General features: G+C 43.1%; 1 protein-coding gene across 1 annotated transcript in view; it reads left to right on the top strand.

Moving 5' to 3' along the window:
* Window positions 1-20,128, top strand: part of LOC137380761 (band 4.1-like protein 4B) — a 45,766-nt gene extending 25,638 nt beyond the window's left edge. Inside the window, exons 5-6 of the mRNA XM_068053082.1 lie at window positions 11,773-12,284; window positions 20,027-20,128. Of these exons, the coding sequence (XP_067909183.1) occupies window positions 11,773-12,284; window positions 20,027-20,096 (582 nt within the window). The 3' untranslated portion in view covers window positions 20,097-20,128. The remainder of the gene's footprint in view (window positions 1-11,772; window positions 12,285-20,026) is intronic.
* Window positions 20,129-20,860: the final 732 nt, after the last annotated feature.

The following is a 20,860-nucleotide window of genomic DNA, read 5'->3' as shown; positions in this document are numbered from 1 at the left end:
TGTCTGCAGGACCTCTTACCTATGTCATTGGTATCGATATGGACCACAACTGCTGGCTGTCCACCCTCCCGTCACAGTGTACTCTGCAGCTGCTCAGTGGCATCCTTGACCTTGGCACTAGGGAGGCAACAAACCATCCTGGATTCACATGTGCGGCCGCAGAAACGCCCGTCCGTTGCCCTAACTATAGAATCTGCTATCACTATTGTTTTCCAGCCCCGCTGTACAGCTGAGCCAGAAGTGGAGCTGTGGTGTTAGCTCTGCTTGCACTCCCTAGCATTTAGAAGTGAATGCCAGTTGGAGAGCAAGATGCATTCAGGGGACTTCTGCAGTACCTGCCTGGTCCTCCTTGACTGCCTGGCAGTCACTCATGACATCTCTGCTTGCACACTCTTAAACTGCGAGATGACCACATGCAGAAACGTGCTTTCCATAAAACTCTCTACGTCATGGATGCACCACAGTGACACCAGCTGCTGCTCAAGCTCCGAAACACGGAGCTGGACCTACTTCAGCTGATGACATTTAGAGTCAATAGGCCTGGATTTACAGGCCCTTTGGGACTGGGAGGGAGTGGAATATTGGGACAGAAGGCATAGGAACATAAGCCTGATGTCTTCACATTGCTGCTGGATATTCCTGATTGGCCGACATGGTGGGAGGACATTGTGCCTGAACACAGTGGGAAGGTAATTAATGAGCCAATTGAGAGCAATTTTATTGGGCGGTTTTCAATTTTACAAACGTGCATGGGAACCATGGGCCTTCAGAGCCTCACTGGTAAAAGGAGCCAGCGAGCAAGTTGGGAACAGTGCTTGCTTCATCCGGAAACCATAGTGAGAGGCAACGTGGCATGCCATGGAGGGTGAAGGAGCGCGAGCACTGATAAATGATAGCAGGAGGTAGGGAAAGGTGCCAGCACTGCGGGGGCTTGCTACAGAGTCCCATCTAGCCATTAGCACTTGAGCACAAGAAACAGAGGCTGAGGGCTGTGGGGGAGTGCATTTGGATAGGAGGCCTTGAGAACTGAGAGAGGCCACCTGCCATGAGCCTCATTCACCCAGGCTTTGATGCCTCCCCTGAGGAGGAGGAGCAGCAGGGAGGGAGATGCAGCCACAGGCAGTGGGAGAGCAGCTTTCTTAGGGTCAACAGGAGGGCCTGCCTCAGAGTGAGTACGCAGGAGAAGGGTGCAGAGGGGTAAACGACCAGCCTTCTGAGTGCAGAAGAGCCTACCCTCCAGGCAGCGTTTACTATCAGAGGCTTAGCGACCTTCAAATGTCTGAGTGACAGTGTCGCCAAAGACTGCAATTCTTCAGGGAGACCATCACTGATTTGTGTGTGAGCTGAGCCCCATGGGAGTTGATGGCCACCCAGTGCACCATGGCGATGAACTTCTACACCTCTGGATCTCTCCAGGGATCCACTGGAGATATGTGTGGGATCTCCCAGTCTGTGGCTCATCTGTTCATCAAGATGATGACTGATGCTCTGTTCAAGAGGGTCCATGAATATGTTAATTTCCACACAGATCCGGACATTCAAGCTGAGATAGCCATTAGGTTCGGGGCCATCGCTGGATTTCCCCAGGTGCAGGGTATGTTCGACTACATGCATGTGGCCATTAAGGCTCCCACAGACCAGGCAGTGGCCTCATCAACAGGAAGGGCTTCTACTCTCTCAATGTACAACAATCCTTCAAGTCTGTGCACGGTTCCCTTGAAGCAGCCACGCACACACATACTTTGGCAATCCCAGGTGCCACTTCGGCCTCCCGCACACCTTCAGGGATGGATACTCTGAGACAAGGGCTACCTACTGAAGCCATGACTACTAATACCTGTGAGGAACCCATGCATGGATGTGGAGGAGAGGTGTAACACCTACCATGAGGCAACCTGAGTGACTGACTATCAAGCAGGCCATAGGGCTTCTGATGATGCGATTCAGATCACTTGATCAATCTGGGGAAGCCCTTCAGCATGCCCCAGCAAGGGTCTCACATATCGTAGTGGTCAACTGGGCACTGCATAACCTAGTGCTGCAGAGTGGGAGGCGATGCCTTCTCCGACAGTGAGGATGTGGAGGAAGCTGCTGACCAGGTGGTGCAAAATGCGGGATGACAGGTAAGGCGCAGTGAGATATGTGCAAGAGGGGCTCAGGACGCGCTGATGCACAGACATTTCATATGGCCCTTACTACCAGTTGGATCCATACCTATAAAGCTTTACTTTTCAGCAGCCCTGCTGTCACCTCCTTCATTGACCATTCCATCACCCTGTGCCCAATTGCACATTGCACAGCGGCTAGGGTGATGCGTTGACCACACATGGCTTGGTCCCTCACAACCAGCCCCTTGAGAGAGCCATGGTATAACTGCTAGTGTAACTGAGTCGTGAGACAAGGAAGAAGAAGTAGCACCAATACATTAATCCTTTATTAAACAGCAAAAGAAACATATGGCTTCACAGTTTGGCACACTCTTTGCCTGTGAACCCCTAGTGGCAGCTAGGTGCTCTTTTTAAATCTTTGACGCGTACTCCCATTTGGTACTACCCCTGCACTTGCAGCTGGGGTGGAAGCAAGCTGCTGACTTTGCTGCCCCATGGCTTGGGATGACCTTGGTGGCTGTCCTCTGGTATGCCCCAGCAAGCTGAAGACCTCCTACACAGGTGCAGGATCCTCCTCTGTTGTCGCTGCTACTTGAGGAACTGGTGTCACTGGCAGAGGGGCTAAGGAGCCCTTTCCACATGAGGAGTACCATGAGAGGAGCCCCCAGATGCAGAAGGCAGCCACTCCTCCTCCCTTACAAGACACACTTGTACCCTCCTGCTGACCTGAGAAGAGTGAGAACCTGGTGGAGACTCCAGACACCTCAATCCCCTCTTCCCTTACTAATGCTGGAGGAGGCGATGGCATGCAGGTCTGCACAGATCTCCAGCATCCACTGAGTGTCTGCTGGATCTGGCTGTCCATGAGGGTCACCAACCTTTTGATGGAGGAAGCCAAACGCACACCTGTCAGAGATATGGCAGCACTCACGGATGGACTCCTCCATCATCTGTTCATGGGTGCGCATTGCTTCTGGAATCTCCACCAGATGTTTCCTTACCTCATGCTGCAGCTCCAGCATTTGCCATGTTGCCAGCGACTCCAGAGGCACATCATCAGCCTGGGACTTAGTATCACCCTGGCCTCTGTCAGTCCTCTGACTGTCAGAGGCCTCGGATGTCACAGCCTCTGTCACCTGCTCAGGCACGTCAGTGTTGTGCTCACCAGGTTGTGACCCTAAATCTATGTGTAAACGGAGACCCATCGATGTGAGAGTATCTGCGCTTTTGGAGGGTGCTAGGGAATGGTGTGACGGTGTAGCATCTAAGATCCCCCCCTCCTCCTCAGAGATGGGCGGCTGTCCCCCAGTCACTGCAGCACTCTTCTTCTGTCTGACCTGCATGAGAGAACAGATAGATTAAAGGGTTATGCGCTTCCCACTGCTTGTGTGGAGCTCCATATGTGCAGCGGTGGGCACGTGAGCACCATGCGTCATGTATTCCAGAGGCTCCCTGGTGTCTCTTCACTCGGCCACTCACTTTTTTGGGTCTGCACTCTTGTCTTGCCATCAGTGATGGAGTGGCCGCCATGCTGCCCTACCAGTTGCAATGCTGCCTCCTCCATAGGGATTAGGATGGCCAGGAATGGAACCCCTCCGCCGGTCTTGGCCTGTTCATTTAAGTTATGGGCTATTTTCTCCTGTAAGCACAAAGATGAACATTGTTAGTTACCCCATGAAGACAAGAACAACGCCTTTGCTGGTGGCAGCCCAGTGGTCCCTGATGGGGACACACGAATGTCTCTTGAATGTGGCCATTCTCGAGGGACCTTGTTGGAGTCATCAGTCACAGATTGTCACCTTTCACCGAGATGCAGTCATGGCTGTGATATGCTGATTCCTGACCCCATTGCCACTGACTGGGTGGTCACTCTTTCTGCACTAAACTCACCCTGTCGTGTTGCCACATGGAAGCTCCAAAGGGAAAAGAGGTATGGAGTACTCATCTTGGCAAAACAAATAAGGTCATTGACAAGCTTGTGAGACTCTATCCAGGTTCTGGGGGTGACCCCACAGCTGCTGACCTATTCTGCAATCTCCATCCAGGCTTGCTTGGTCAGTCAGGCCGGTCTCATCCTCCCATCACTGGGGAAGAGGACCTCCTGCCTTGCCCTTGCAGCCTGGAGGAGAGGCTGCAAGGAGGCATCACTGAACTGTGGGGCCACCCAGGGTCTTCCTTCTGACATTCGCTATGATGCTCTCTTTCCACTCTAGAGGTTTCCTAGCAGTCCGCATTACAGTGAGTCCTGGCAGCCCTTTAAATATGGCGCCAACTCCTGCTGTGGCGTGACTTCATGCCATTTCCACCGCCTTTCTGCCTGGCCCGCTCCCTCAGTAATCGACCCTCACACTTGCCGACTCTTAATTGGCCGGCTGCTGGCAGATTGCATACGGCCGGTTCGTCCCTGCCCTAGCGAAGTGGCTCCCACATCCAGTCCCTACTGCGGGACCGACAGCTGAGCTGCAAAATTCAGTCCGTAGAGTCATTATGACACAGAAGGAGATCATTCAGCCCATCAAGTCCATGCAGACTCTCTGGAGAGCAATCCAATTGGTCCCATTCCCTGACTATCCCTATACCCCTTCAAATTTATTTCCCTCAAGTGCTCATCCAATTTCCTTTTGAAATCATTCCTTGTCTCTGCTTCCACCATCCTCATTGGCAGTGAGTTTCAGGTCATTACCACTCACTGATAAAAATGTTCTTCCTCAATACCCCCCGCATTGCTTGCCCAAAACTTTAGATTGGTGTCATGCAGTCTCTGTGCCATCAGCTAATGTCTGTCATAATCTTGTACACCTCTATCAAATCTCCCCTCAATTTCCTTTGCTTCAAGACGAACAACACCAGCTTCTCCAACCTAACCTTGTTGCTAAAATTCCTCATTCCTGAAACCATTCTGGTAAATCTCCTCTACACCCTTTCAAGGACCCTAATATATTTCCTAAAGTGAGGTGACCAGAACTGGACGCAATACTCTTAGTTGTGGCCTAAACAAAGCTTTACAAAGGTTCAACATAACTCCCCTGCTTTTGTACTCAATACCTCTATTTATGAAGCCCAAGATCCCATATGCTTTGCCAACTACTCTCTCAATATGTCCTGCTGCCTTCAAAGAACTATGCACATGAACCCTCAGGTTCCTCTGTCCCTGTACACTCTTTAGTACTGTGCCATTTAGTCTATATTGCCTCTCCCTATCCCTTCTGCCAAAATGCATCACCTCACACTTCTCTGTATTAAATTCCATCTGCCACTTGTCTGTCCATTCTGCTAGCCTATTGTTACGGCCAGGTGAGGAGGGGGTCTCAGGCTCCCCTTTCGCCCCCTCTCTGGTTTGACCACAACAGGATTTATCCCTTTTACTCAGTGATTGAACTTACCACCTCAGTGAACGCTTGCTCCTGTTCCTCTAATATATAATTGCCAAAGAACCAATCAGACAGGTTTTCTTGAATTTAAACAAGATGCAAGTTTAATATCCTTAACACTCTAAACCGGTTAAAAATTACTAACGTACACTACGCATCCACACACAAATTCACACAAGAGTCGCACGCACACAAATAGATCACAGAGGGAAAAACAGAGTTGGGTGGTTGAAGTAGAGTCTTGAATAAATTGAATTTAAATACTGAATCTCAGTCCCAGAGTTCTTAGTTGAAATTGTAGTCCTGAAGTCCTCGCTGGGCCATATGCACAGTTGCAGGTTTGCTTCTCAGGCAGAAGAGGGGGTTTGATCCTTGTCCCCTAGTTGTTAGCTGTGCTGGTCTGTAGGTTTGAGGTTTTAGCAGTTGCAGCCAAGGCTTCTCTGGATCCTTATTGGAGGTAGAGAGCGAGCTGCCTCCTTGATGACTTTCAGTTACTGTCCTACTTCTGAGTGACAAAGCTTAGCTCCTGAGCCACACAGCAGTCACATGACATTCCCAAACCCCTTTGTGTTTTAATGAGGTCCTTCTGGAATGTTCTCTGAAACTTAAGGCTCTTCCCTCAGGCTGTTCAGACACACTTGGTGGGGGGATGGCTCTTTCACAGTCAATAGGTGTTGATGGCTCTTGATAATCGTGTTGATAAAGCCATTTCAGGTAAGTTAATCAGAGAGCACCCCATTATTCTGGCTAGATTGACTCAGTCATGTTGTCTGCGGTCCACTCTGTTGATGATCCATATGCAAATTGCAGTGGCCATCTTGGCTGCCAGCTTTTTTAAAAAGTTATTTGTAACAATTTCCAGTAAAAGTCTCAGGCAAGGTTTCAACCGATGAAATTAGTATTTTTGATTTGGCATGAAGGGTTTTCATGACACTATTCATGTCCTGTTGCAGTCTATTGGTATCATCCTCATTGTATGCTATACATACAAGTTTGGTATCATTGGTAAATTTTGAAATTTTCCTCTGTGTTCCAATTATCCAAGTTATTTCTATAGATCAAAAAAGCAGTGGTCCTAATACTGAACCTTGGGAAAGACCATTGTTTTTCAGACTGAAAGATGGTAGACAATCATTTATGACAACTCGCTGTTTTCTGTCCTTAAGTCAATTTTTTATCCAAGCTGACACTGACCTCCTATTCCATAAGGCTCAATTTTGTTGGCCAGCATTTAAAGTGGTACTTCAAATCTATATAGGCAACATCCATTGCTTTCCCTTCATCAACCTTCTGCTACTTCATCAAAAAATTCTGTTAGATCACTCAAGCATGGTCTGCCTTTTACAAATCTATGCTGGCTATCCTTAATTAACTCCAAGTACCTGTTGATTTTTTTCCCTGATTGTTTTTTCTGAAATCTTACCCACCACTGATATTAAACTGTAGTTACGAGAAATGCCCTTTGACCCTTCTGTTCAACAAGGGTGTTGGATTTGCCACTCTCCAAACCTCTGGCATCTCCTCTGTATCTTGGCAAGATTGGAAGATTGTGGCAAGCCCTTCTGCTATCTATACTTCCACTTCCTTTAGCAACCTGGGATGCAAGCTATCTGGACCAGGTGATTTATCCACTCTAAGCATTGCCAGTCTTTCCAGTACATCCTACCTATCAATTTTCACCCCACCCATTACCTCTACCATCTCCAACTCTTCCAATATTTTATCAGCATCCTCTTCCTTAGTAAACACCAATGTAAAGTACTCATTTAAGTATTCTATTTGCCCTATGCCTCGAAGCATATATCATCCTCTTTGTCCCTAATCTGACTCACCTACTTCACTTATTATTTACATGCCGGTAGAAGATTTTTGGGTTCACTTTTATGTTAACTGCCATTCTATTCTTATATTTTCTCTTTGCCGGTCTTGTTTTTCTCTTCATTTCCCTTCTCAACTTATTGTATTTGGCCTGGTTCTTGTTTGAAGAATTCACCTGACATGCATTATACACCTTTTTTTTGTTTCAGCATATTCTCTATCTCCCTCGTCATCCAATGAGCCCTGGCTTTGCTTTCCTTACCTTTGCCCTTATTATAATGTACCTAGCCTGTACCGGGAACATTTTCTTCTTAAAGATCACCCATTGTTCCGTTATGGTTTTTCCTGTCAATCTTTGGTTCCATTTTACCCTGGCTAGATCCCCTCTCATTCTTATGAAGTTAGCCCTCTTCTAATTTAGAAGTTTTACTTTAGATTGTTCCTTGCTCTTCTCCAATGCTAATCTAAATCTCATGATATAATGGTCACTCCAGTGTTTCCCCACAGACACTAGGTCCACTTGGTCCACCTCTAGCTTAGATCTAGCAATACCTCCTTCTCAGTTGGACTGAGAATATACTGATCAAAGGAAGTTCTCCTGAACACAATTCAGAAATTCCTCCTCCTTACCCTTTACTCCAACATCGATATTGGGTAATTAAAGCCCCCCAATATTACCATTCTATAGTTTTTGTACATCTCTGTGATTTCCTTGCAGATTTGCTCCTCTATCACTCTCTCACTATTTGGAGGCCATCGAATACCCCCAGTAGTGTGAATACCCCCTTTTTGCATCTCAACTTTAAATGGATTCTGTCTTTGCCCCCTTAAGGATATCCTGCCTTTCTAACACAACAACGTCTTTCTGAATCAGTACTACCATCCCACTTTCCTTTTCCCCTTCCCTATCTTTTCTGAACACTTTGGATCCTTGAATATTAAGCACCCAGTTCTCACCATTTTTAAGCCATGTTTCCATTATTGTCAGTACATCATATTCCCACATGGCTCTTTGTGCTTACAGCTCACCAGCCTTATTCAGCACACTTCGTACATTTACATGTATTACATTGTAAACCTGTCTGTGCATTACTCATAGTCCTTCTTAGTCTGCTGCTATCTAATATGGTACCACTTCCTTCTCTAGTACTATCAAACACTTTCACTCCATTATGCAAATTATTCCTCTTTTCTACTTCTATATGCTGGTGCCCATCCCCCTGCCAATTTAGTTCAAACCCTTCCTAATCACACTAGTGAACCTCCCTGTGAGCACATTGGTCCCAGTCTGTTGAGGTGCAACCTGTGCCTTTTGAATAGGTCCATCCTGTCCCAGAACTGGTTCCAATGTCCCAAGAATCTGAAGCCCTCCCTCCTGCACCATGCTTCAGTCTATGTGTTGATCATCCTTATGTTCCGATTTATACTCTTGCTGGCATGTGACATTTGGCGTAATTGAGAGATTACTACCTTCAAGGTCCTACTTTTTAACTTCCTCCCTAGCTCCTGAAAATCTGATTGTTGGACCTTGATACCTACTCTGTCTTTGTCGTAGGCACCGACATGTACTACAACTTCTGGCTCACTCCCTGCCCACTGCAGAATATTCTGCGCACTCTCCCTGATTTCCTTTACTCTAGCACCAGGGAGATAAGGACAGTAAGATGGCTCCTAGATAGTCAGCTCCCTAGGGAGCTCCTCACTGTTCACGTCTATCCGTGGTCATCTGCTGTCATCCGTTACTCTTTCTCCCCCACTAAATCCTCTCTTCTGATGTTCAAGTTCCCCTGATTCTAACAGTGGGTGCATTCTTAGCCCAAACTTCAAGTTAAAACTGTTAGTTTAAACAGCCTCTGTCTGATGTTACCTTGTGAGCTCTGGTAAAGACCTGGAGGTGTTTTTTTTCTCTCAATTCTGGCTTCAAATTTGTGGCTTTACTGGACATCAAGATCATGTTTCTGCACTGGACTACATTGGAAAAAATGTAAGACTCTGCTTCCATCCATAATCTGCTGCCTTTTTTTGTTTTTCTTATCTGTGAACTGTGGAAAAGATCTGGAAAAATATCGGTCGAGATCTTCTTTGAAACTTAGCTTCAAATTTCTCGACTTATTTCAACATCAAGAGGATGGTTTTGCTCTGGACTACACTGGTTATAACTGAAGACCCAAATGTGTCTCTGAATTGCAACCAACCAGCACCAGGGAAGCAACACACTATGCAGGACTCACAATGATGGTTACAGAACTGCTTGTCTGTCCCCAAATTATGGAATCTCCTGAAATGACTGCATTCCTACTCTTTAGTGTTCCCTGCTGTGCAGTCCCTGGCCTATTGGTGCCATGGTCTGGACTGCACTCCTTCAAGGTGTTGTCACTCCCAGCAGTCTCCAATGCTGGGTACCGTCTTGAGAGAAGCATGCACCCCGAAGACTCCTGCACCTCCTGCCACTTCCTACACTTACGGATGGCCACTCATCTACTATCTTGAACTCTCACTGCCTGTGGGGTAACCACCTCCTGGAACGCAAGATCCAGGAATCTCTCATCCTCCCTGAGACTCCACAGTGACTCCAGCTGCTCCTCAAACTCGGAAATCCTGAGCTTGAGCTCAAGTGGCTGGAAACACTTCCTACACTCGTGGTCCCCAAAGACACGTGAAGTGTCCTGAAGTTCCCACAGGTGGCAGGAATTGCAAGTAAAAGATCTCAGCTGCCCATCTGTGATCTAAGAAAAAATCCCCCTTCCCTTGTTTACAATCTCATTAGTGCCTTGTATAACCTATTAATTTTAATTAATTCCTTTGGACCTGCTCTGTGCTAATACTCTTATTAATTCACTCATTGTTATATATACCCCGATTAAAATGTTATTAATTAAGCTAAGCTGTAAACCTAATACAGTACTTTATAGTTTCCTAGTTTAAACCATTGTCGTAGTTTAGAGAGAAATAACACCCTGAAAACTCATCATCCAGTCACTTCCCTGTTGTCCTCTGATGTCACTCCTTGCTTTTTTAGGAAAACACATGGAAGGTCCGTGCTTTTTCCCCACTCTGATTTATCAGACGCCGCTGCTGCTTCCAATTAGATCTGCTCTTCCTCCACTCTGATTCATCATCTTCCTGCACATATGTTGTCCTGGACACGAGGACACATGGAACATGATGTGCACTCCACAGGACTGAGATGCCTTTATTTATGAGGCTATTAACTGACATAACTAAAATAAACTTAAGATTTAAATAAATACAGACTTACCAACTACTCACCAATCAGCTGTTTCCATTGTGTTGACATCATTTTATTTTATAGACAGTTAACTTGTATGCTTTATTTATTTATTTGCTGTTTTATTAATTCGTTTAACTGGTTAAGTTATAAATTTAATACAGTATCTTATCATTTTCCGGTCCTAGTTTAAATCACAAGTTTAAAAAATCTTAATATTCACCAACCAATTACCTACCTGCTGCCCTCCGGCGTCACTCCTTATTTTTGTTTTGTTGATCTGTTCTCGCAATGCTCTGTCTCTCTCTCCACCACTGATTTATTTCTGCTGTGCTCTTGGACCTCCCACTGTTCATAAGAACATAAGAAATAGGAGCAGGAGTAGACCATTCAGCCCCTCGAGCATGCTCTGCCATTCAATATGATCATGGCTGATCTTCTACCTCAATTCCACTTTCCCGCCCACTCCCCATATCCCTTAATTCCCTGAGAGATCAAAAATTGTGGATCTCAGTTTTGAATATGTTCAACGATAGAGTATCCACAACCCTCTGGAATAGACAATTTCAAAGATTCCCAACCATCTGAGTGAAGAAATTTCTCCTCATCTCAATCCTAAATGATCAACCTTTTATTCTGAGGCTGTGCCCCCAGATTCCCCAGCCAGGGGAAACAGCCTCTCAGTGTCTACCCTGTGAAGCTCCTTCAGAATCTTGTAGTTTAGTTTAGTTTAGAGATTCAGCACTGAAACAGGCCCTTCGGCCCACCGAGTCTGTGCCGACCATCAACCACCCATTTATACTAATCCTACACTAATCCCATATTCCTACCACATCCCCACCTGTCCCTATATTTCCCTACCACCTACCTATACTAGGGGCAATTTATAATGGCCAGTTAACCTATCAACCTGCAAGTCTTTGGCATGTGGGAGGAAACCGGAGCACCCGGAGGAAACCCACGCAGACACAGGGAGAACTTGCAAACTCCACACAGGCAGTACCCAGAATTGAACCCGGGTCGCTGGAGCTGTGAGGCTGCGGTGCTAAGCACTGCGCCACTGTGCCGCCCAAAGAGATGTTTCAAAGAGATCATCGCTCATTCTTCTAAACTCCAGAGAATATAAATTCAGTTTGTACCAGAGTGATCCTCTTCATTGTAATGAATAATGGAGCTTCCACTGTAATATCTTTAGACATGGTTAGTTACATTGTAATTTTTCACTGTTATTGTCTATTGTTTCCAGGTTGAATTAGCAGACAGCTTACTGCAGTGCTATGACTTTCCACCATCTCCAGGAAAATCCTCATCAGTAACGCCTTTGCATATAGTTAGAGCTCCAACTGATCCATCAAAATCTTCATCAGTGACATTTGTACGTGCAACTAGGCCTCTGACTAATCCAGGAAAATCATCGGTGACAACTGTGCATGCCATCAGACATCTGACTGATGCAGGAAAATCTTCAGTAACAACTGTGCATGCAGTCAGGCCTCTAACCAATCCAGGAAAATCTTCATCAGTGTTGCCTTTGCATGCTAATAGGCCCCTGACTGATCCAGAAGTATCATCATCAGTAATGCCTTTGCATGCAGTCCGATATCCAAGCGATCCAGGAAAATCATCAGTAACACCTTTGTATGCAGTTAGACATCCAACTGATCCAGGAGTTTCTTCAACAGTAATGCCTTTGCATGCAATTAGGTATCTAAGTGATCCTCTCCCACCAGTTCAACACACCACATCTCCAATAGACAGGTAAGGGGGCATATTGTTTTTTTAATGGGCTGCTGTAGCATCTTGTTTTCCAACATATTTTACATTTAATCCCATAATTAAATACATTATGATTCAACTCAATTAGCATTTATCATATCAGATACAGACAAATCCCTCTTGCAGGTTTCAAATGAAAAAACATTTGGAAACCTGCATAATACACCCAAATGGTAAAATAACCATGTCGGGTTTTCAAAATGTAACTAAGCAGATTACAGCTGACATAAATTCTAGAGTACAAAATCTGTCTTGACTATGTAATGCACTCCAGAGATTACATATGGCCTAAGAAAAACATGAAACATCTAGTTAAGAAAAATATTACAGAACATAATCAAACGAATCGCAGTTAATATTAATAAGAAAAGCTAAGGTTTTTTAGGGTATTAGCATGGGTGGCAGGATGGAGCACAGAAGACCCCAATCAGTTTTAAATTCAACAGTCATACACCAGTGAATGAATAAGAGACAAATGCATTTAATATCATGTTGGTGTGGACAAATTAATTGTCCAACTTCACGCATTGGGGATCTCTGGATTAATGCTACATTTAGTGCTCTATATCTGTATACTTCTTTAAAAAAGTGATTCCCTTCTTAACTTCATATTAATTCATTGGAATTGCATACAATTGTTGTACATGCAACCTTCACTTCACTATTGAGAAACTTCTAGTACTGCCCTGCCTCAATCCTTACAGTTCGTAGGCCAAACAAAATGGTCAGTCTTGGTTTCCATATCTTCGAGCAGCTAACTCCATGCTGCTGGAGCTCGAGTCTCTGTTGGAGATAGTGAGATGCAATATTTCAATAGCAGCTTTATTGTGTTTTGTCATCACCTCATCCAGGTGACCAGCCAAACCGTCATGTTGGAAATACTCAGGCCTGGCAGCATCTGGGAGAGAGAAACAGTCAATGTTTCAGGTGGATAACCTTTTGTCAGGAGTTATGATCTGAATTTGATTCGGCACTTTACAGGTTTCCAGACTTAACATTTGAGTTCAAAATTTCAGATCATAACCACGTCTCCCATTTTTGGGGTAGGCGACAGCTGTTGGTGCTGGTTCTGCTTTTCCACCCTATCGCGAAGCTTCCTTTTGTTTTTTCCTACCCTACCCCCTTTCCCTGCCTCTGTACTTGCTTAAAAGCCTGTAGCATCTCTAACTTTCTCCAGTTCTGACCTGAAACATTAACACTATTTCTCTCTCTACAGATGCAGCCAGACCTGCTGGGTATCTACAGCATTTTCTGTTTTTATTTGATTTCCAGCATCTGCAGTATTTTGCTTTTGTAACTTTCATTCAAGTTTGACTTAATCCCACCAATGTTTAATGGGCATTGTGTCAGCCTTTCTATAGAAGAGCATTCCTCGGTAACTCGACATCTGTGAATGGTGGACAATGGATTTTGTTAAGCTATTTCCGCTTTAGATTTGGACATTCCATCAAGACAATTTTTTTGGAGCTATACTTTTATATTATTAAAGGCATTCAAAAGCCAATTGATCCCCTTTGGTGAAAATTAGTTGGCCCCTTACTCTATCAGGTGACATACCCATATTTCATAAGGCCCCTATGGCATTTTTTATTCATTCTTGGGATGTGGGCATCGCTGGCAAGGTCAGCATTTATTGCCCATCCCTGAATGCCCTTGAGAAGATGGTGGTGAGCTGCCGCCTTGAACCATTGCTGTCCATGTGGTGTAAGTATACCCACAATGCTTTTATGGAGGGAGTTCAAGGATTTTGACCCAAAAAGCTAACGAATGGGGATACATATATATGTACATATGAATTAGGAGCAGGAGTAGGCCACTCGGCCCTTTGACCCTGCTCTGCCATTCAATAAGTTCATGACTGAACTGATTACTCCACATTTCCACCTATCCCCTATAACCTTCAACCCCCTTGCTTATCAAGAATCTATCTATCTCTGCCTTAAAAATATCCAAAGACTCACGACCCACTGAGAGAAATAAATTCTCCTCATCTCTGTCTTAAATGGGCGACCCCTTATTTTTAAACAGTGACCCCTAGTTCTTGATTCTCCCACAAGGGGAAACATCCTTTCCACATTCACCCTGTCAACACTCCTCAGGATTTTATATGTTTCAATCAAGTCGCCTCTTATTCTTCTAAATTCCAGCGGACACAAGCCCAGCCTGTCCAATCTTTCCTCATAAGACAACCCGCCCATTCCAGGTGTTAATCTAGTAAACCTTCTCTGTACGGCCTCCAAGGCATTTACGTCCTTCCTTAAATAAGAAGACCAGTACTGTACACTGTACTCCAGATGTGGTCTCACCAATGCCCTGTATAGCTGAAGCATAACTTCCCTACTTTTGTATTCAATTCCCCTCGCGATAAATGATAACATTCTATTAGCTTTCATAATTACGTGCTGTACCTGCATACTAATCTTTTGTGATTCAAGCACTAGGACACTCAGATCCCTCTGCATCTCAGAGCTCTGGAAACTCTCACCATTTAAAAAATATGCTTATTTTTTATTCTTCTTGCCAAAATAGACAATTTCACACTTTCCTATATTATACTCCATTTGCCAGGTCTTTGCCCACTCACTTAACCTATCTATATCCCTTCGTAGCCCCCTTATGTCCTCTTCACGTTACTTTCCTATCTATCTTTGTGCCATCAGCAAATTTAGCAACCATATCTTTGGTCCCTTCATCGAAGTCATTTAGATAAATTGTAAAAATTTGAGGCCCCAGCACAGATCCCTGTGGCACATCACTCATTGCATCTTGCCAACCAGAAAATGACCCATTTATGCCTACTCTGTTTCCTGTTAGCTAGCCAATCTTCTATGGCTAGCTTGGTAACAAGCCAATATGTTACCCCCTATACCATGAGCTTTTATTTTCTGCGATAACCTTTGATGTGGCACTTTATGAAATGCCTTCTGGAAATCTAAGTACAATATATCCACCGGTTTCCCTTTATCCAGAGCACATGTAACTCCCTCAAAGAACTCCAATAAATTGGTTAAACATGATTTCCCTTTCACAAAACCATGTTGGCTCTGCTTGATTACCTTGAATTTTTCTAAATGCTCTGCTATAACGTCTTTAATAATAGCTTCTAACATCTTCCCTAAGACTGATGTTAAGCTAACTGGCCTGTAGTTTCCTGCTTTCTATCTCCCTCCCTTTTTGATTAAAGAAGTTACATTCACTATTTTCCAATTTAACGGAACCTTGCCTGAATCTAGGGAATTTTGGAAAATTAAAACTAACTTATCAACTATCTCACTAGACACTTCTTTTAACACCCTTGGATGAAGTCCATCAGGACCCGGGGAATTGTCAGCCCCAGCTCCAACAATTTGTTCAGTACCACTTCTCTGGTGATTGTAATTTTCTTGAGTTCCTCCCTCCCATTTCCTGACTTACAGCTAATACTGGGATGTTACTTGTATCCTCAATAGTGAAGACCAATGCAAAATATCTGTTCAATTCATCTGCCATCTCCTTATTATCCATTATTAATTCCCCAGACTCACTTTCTATAGGACCAACGCTCACTTTGTTAACTCTTTTCTTTTTTAAATATCTTTAGAAACTCTTACTATCTGTTTTTGTATTTCTAGGTAGCTTTCTCTTGTACTCTAATTTTACCTTCCTTATCATCTTTTAGTCATTCTTTGCTGTATTTAATATTCTGTCCAATCCTGACCTGCCTCCCATCTTTGCACAATTATAGGCTTTTTCTTTAAATTTGATACTATCTTTAACTGTTTAGCTAACCATCGATGGCGAGTCCCACCCTTGGAATTTTTCTTTCACGTTGAAATGTATCTATTCTGTGTATTCTGAAATATCCCCTTAAATGTCTGCCACTGCATCTCTATTGACCTATCCCTTAACCTGATTTGCCAGTTCACTTTAGCTAGCTCAGCTTTCATGCCCTCATAATTGCCCTTATTTAAGTTTAATATACTGGTCTTGGACCTACACTTCTCTCCCTCAAACTGAATGTAAAATTCAATCATATTATGATGGCTGCTACCAAGTGGTGCCTTAACTATGAGGGCATTAATTAATCCTATCTCGTTGCACAATACCAGGTCTAGTATCGCCTGCTCTCTGGTTGGCTCCCGAATGTATTATTCCAAGAAATTATCCCGAAAACATTCTATGCACTCCTCATCTAAGCTACCTCTGACCATCTGATTTTACCAGTCTATATGTAGGTTAAAATCCCCCATAATTATCGCTGTACCTTTCTGACAAGCTGCCATTATTTCTTCCTTTATACTCTCTCCTATAGTGTGGTTAATGTTAGGTGGCCTGTACACCACTCCCACAAGTGACTTCTTGCCTTTATGATTTCTCATCTCTACCCAAACTGCTTCTACATCCAGGTCTCCTGAACTTAGGTTATCCCTCTCTATTGTGCTAATACCATCATTAATTAACAGAGCTATCCCTTCACCTTTTCCTAGCTTCCTGTCCTTCCTAAATGCCATGTACCCTTCAATATTCAGGTCCCAATCTATGTTGTCCTGCAGTCATGTCTCTGTAATGGCTATCAGATCGTACTTATTTATTTCTATTTGTGCTCTCAGTTCTCTGTTTTGTTTCGAATGCCATGTGCATTCAGATACAGAGCCTTTAGTTTTGTCCTTTTATTATTTTTGTAACCTCTAGCCTTTATCTGTTGATTTACTCTTAGATTTGTATGCTCTGTCCCTTCCTGTCAGTCTGTTTATCATTTCCCATATTAATACTTTTCTCTCTTGCCTTGTCTCTACTCCTTGATTTACCATATATTCCCAAATTTGATCCCTTGCCCCCACTATTCAGTTTAAAACCCTCTCTACTTCCCTAGTTATGCAGCTCACTAGAACACCGGCCCCAGCATGGTTCAGGTCTAGATCGTCCCAATGGTACAGCTACCACTTTCCCCAGTATTGGTGCCAGTGCCCCATGAACCAATGAAGAGGAGATCCTCTAAGACAAGTTGAAGACTTTCAATAGTGGGGCCAGGTGAAGCAGGAATGCTTCTTTAGGCCCCACAGTGAAAATCTGAACCTATGATCCCCTGGGCTCCTCCCATCCCCATGTGACATGACCCCAATTTCCCCCCCCACATTGACTGAATGCCAATAGGCAGCCTCCAGGTGTTGTGAATATGACTTGCCTGAAGCTGGGCAGTTCCCAGTGGGATGTAAATAAGGCCTAGCCATTAAAATTAACCAAAACCTTCCATGGAGACTCAGGCGCGAACTCTATTGGCTCCGTCCTATTGCCCAGGAATTAAAATCCACCCCTATGTAAGCCCAGTTACATCAGAATGTATAGCTGCCATATGTGCCTTCCTACTCTGCAAGTATTGGATAAGTACTTGAAGGGAAAAATTTGCAGGGCTATGAGGAAAGGGCACCTGTTCAAATGGCCATACTTCAACTGTGCGCCTACATAGTGAGTGTTGGTGAATTATTCAACTGTGGAAGGCATTACAGTTAGATCCGATCTCGCCCAACATCCATGCCCAAACCTCACAATTAAAATCGGCCATGAAAGATCAGACACAGGAGCCCCAGGAGAGTTTAATTCTTCCTAAGTGACTCCAACTCCCTGAGATCAGCCATCATGGGACAGACCAGGAATTGAGTCTAGATCTTCTGGTCTGTATGGCTCAGTGCTACACTGAGTGGACTTTATCTACTAGATCATTGCAGGCATTGTCACGTACTTTTCAGGAAATCTACCAACCTGTAAATATTACAACACACTAATACAAGATATTGTATTCTAATGAACAATATTTCTCAGTAAATCCTGTCTGGTGACCTTACACTGTGGTCAAAAACCATAATGTTTAAAACCTAGCTCCTCTAGTCATGTGATGTAAAATAAAAAAGGCCCACTGGCCGGAAGCAAACACTATTGCATGCTACCTAAATACATACTGCTTTATAAAAAAATTAATTATATCACAAGCAAAATGAAATTGCTACGAAACATTTAAATCTAGCACAAGATCACTACAAAAATGCATGTAGAATATGGAACTTCATATGGGATTCCTTCATAGACCATATATTTAAAGACCATGGAAAGAATGATAATGGACTTAACCATAAACTACAGAAACTGTAAATGAATTGAAAAATTTGCATTTTTGTATATAGTGATTTTAATTTGTAAAGCCAGAATCCTTCAGCCTTGTAGCTGAGGCTGTTTTCTCTCAAACAGAGAAGACTCAGAGGTGACTTAGTCGAGGTCTTCAAAATGATGAAGGGTAGATGTAGAGAAGATGTTTCCATTTCTGGGGGAATTCAAAACTAGGGGCTATCAGTATAAGATAGTCACTAATAAATCAAACAAGGAATTCAGGAGAAACTTCCTTACTCCAAGCTGTGAGAATATGGAACGCACTACCACATGGAGTGATTGAGGCGATTGGCACAGATGCATTTAAGGGGAAGCTAGCTAAGTACATGAGGGAGAAAGGAATAGATGGATATGTTGTTAAGGGAAAATGAAATAAGGAGAGAGAAGACTCGGGAGCAAAAACACTGGCTTTGACTTGTTGGGCTGAATGGCCTGTTTCTGTATTGTAAAATTTTTATAGTGTACTCCTGGCATGTTCTAGAATTTCAATTTAAAAACCTGTGGGGTGCTATATATTGAAACCAAACCTGATGCCTTATGAATAGTTCAGAGTTTGAGAATGGATTTACATGACTCTTGCAGAAAATTCTCTGGTTCTTTTTATCACTTAAAGTGATAAACCTTGTAATAAGGGGGCGATATTCAGTACCACCACATTCAGTAATGGCAAAGGACATCAGATTCAGTCCAATTTTGTGTGAATCCACTGTACATGTGCCTGCAAACTCTGAAAATAGACCCATGTAACCAGGGGGTGATGATGATAAAAAGAAATGCAAATACTGAAAATCTGCAATAAAAATTATAAATTAGTATTGTAATGAGCCTGTACCCAAAATCTGATTATTTTTGTCTTTGATGATGTTTGGAATTGGCAGACAGGAAAAATCTTACCTTTTTTTTAACCAGTTTGCAGCAGATTGCTTTGGCCAATATAAAAGGATCAAAAGTTTTTTTAAAAGTTTTTTTAATCTTCAAGTATCAGCACAACATCTGTATGTTTTTAAAGGCACAATGCATATGTGAGAACTTTTTTTTAAACAACAAATAGTTTGTACTAAACATTACATTTGCATTGAAAAATTAATTTTAAATATGAAGAATGCAAAATGTTTGCTTGGCCACATGCTGGCTGGTAAATACCACATTGGCATACAAGGGATTTCGTTTTATCAAGGTTACAGCTAAGGCACATTTTGTTGGGTAGAAGCAGCTATGCTACATGTTGGCACTAGTTTCACAAATGGATGAGCCCAAAATTTGTAAAATATATATTTAAACTTAAAGTGTTGGTAAACACTCTGTTTTCTGCCATTGCTCCCTGTATCATCATCAAAGTAGTAGCGGAGTTATGAGTGCTGTTGTTCAGGGTTTGTTAACTCTTGCGCTGCTGATTAAGCAAGAATTTTTGACATACCCCAACAAATCAATTATTAGCATTCTACAGGAATTTATAGTTATGTGAATTAACAAGCAATAACTATTACTGATAACAAAATCGCAGTAAATATTATTGTTATACAACATTTGGGCAATGTTGGAGGAAAATGATGTGTAACAAGTTGATTTTCCATTGTTTACAGTGCCGATAATTCGAGGCGTGAATTGGATCGGGAGAAGATAATGAAACGTCTTTTGATGACGGAACTGTGAAAGCGCAGCTTCGATCAGCTGGGAGAACTGGACCAGGGCCTCTGTGTGCCTTTTGTCTGCTTACATTCCTTTCCTTGAATGTCAAACAAAGCAGCATCAATGTGCGCAGTCCGTTACACTTCATTGTGATTCATAAAAATGTATTTATTTTTTATCGTACTGATGTTTACATTACTTTCCTGCTTTAATCAGGAAGGAGATGCTTTACAAGGGTCAGCATAAACTTAGTTTCTGATACTGCCTCTGTAATGAGTGTCGCCAATGAAAAAGTGTGACGGTTTGCTTCGTTGAAAAGGCCATTCACAATAAGTGCTGTACACTTTAATTGTAAGAAAACAGTCTGGATATATTTGCACTATGCTTTGGAGAATATTTTGATAGGACTATGGAAAACAGTCATTTTGTATAACCAGAGCTATTTCTGAGCCATTACATTTTGCTGGTCGAGTTTTATTTGAAAGACAATAAACTTACAGTAGTATTTTTTAAAAAAACTTCAGCAAAAGTTCTGCAGCCACTTTAATACAACTAGACGTGGGATTGCTATACCCAAAATTCAGATTTGTATTAAATAAAGTTATATGTCCCCACAAAATACTCCCACATCTAAGTATATTTTAAATCAAGACAAGACCTTGACCAAATGTTTATGCCTAATTGATACAATTGATAGAATCATAGAATGCTACAACACGGAATGAAATGTTTGCCCCATCCTGCAGGTAGAAAAACAAAAGTAATTCTTTGTTTCAAAAGGAAAATTG

This window comes from Heterodontus francisci, chromosome 2, assembly GCF_036365525.1.
Source record: "Heterodontus francisci isolate sHetFra1 chromosome 2, sHetFra1.hap1, whole genome shotgun sequence".
Lineage (NCBI taxonomy): Eukaryota > Metazoa > Chordata > Chondrichthyes > Heterodontiformes > Heterodontidae > Heterodontus > Heterodontus francisci.
This window is presented reverse-complemented; position numbering and strand designations above follow the sequence as displayed.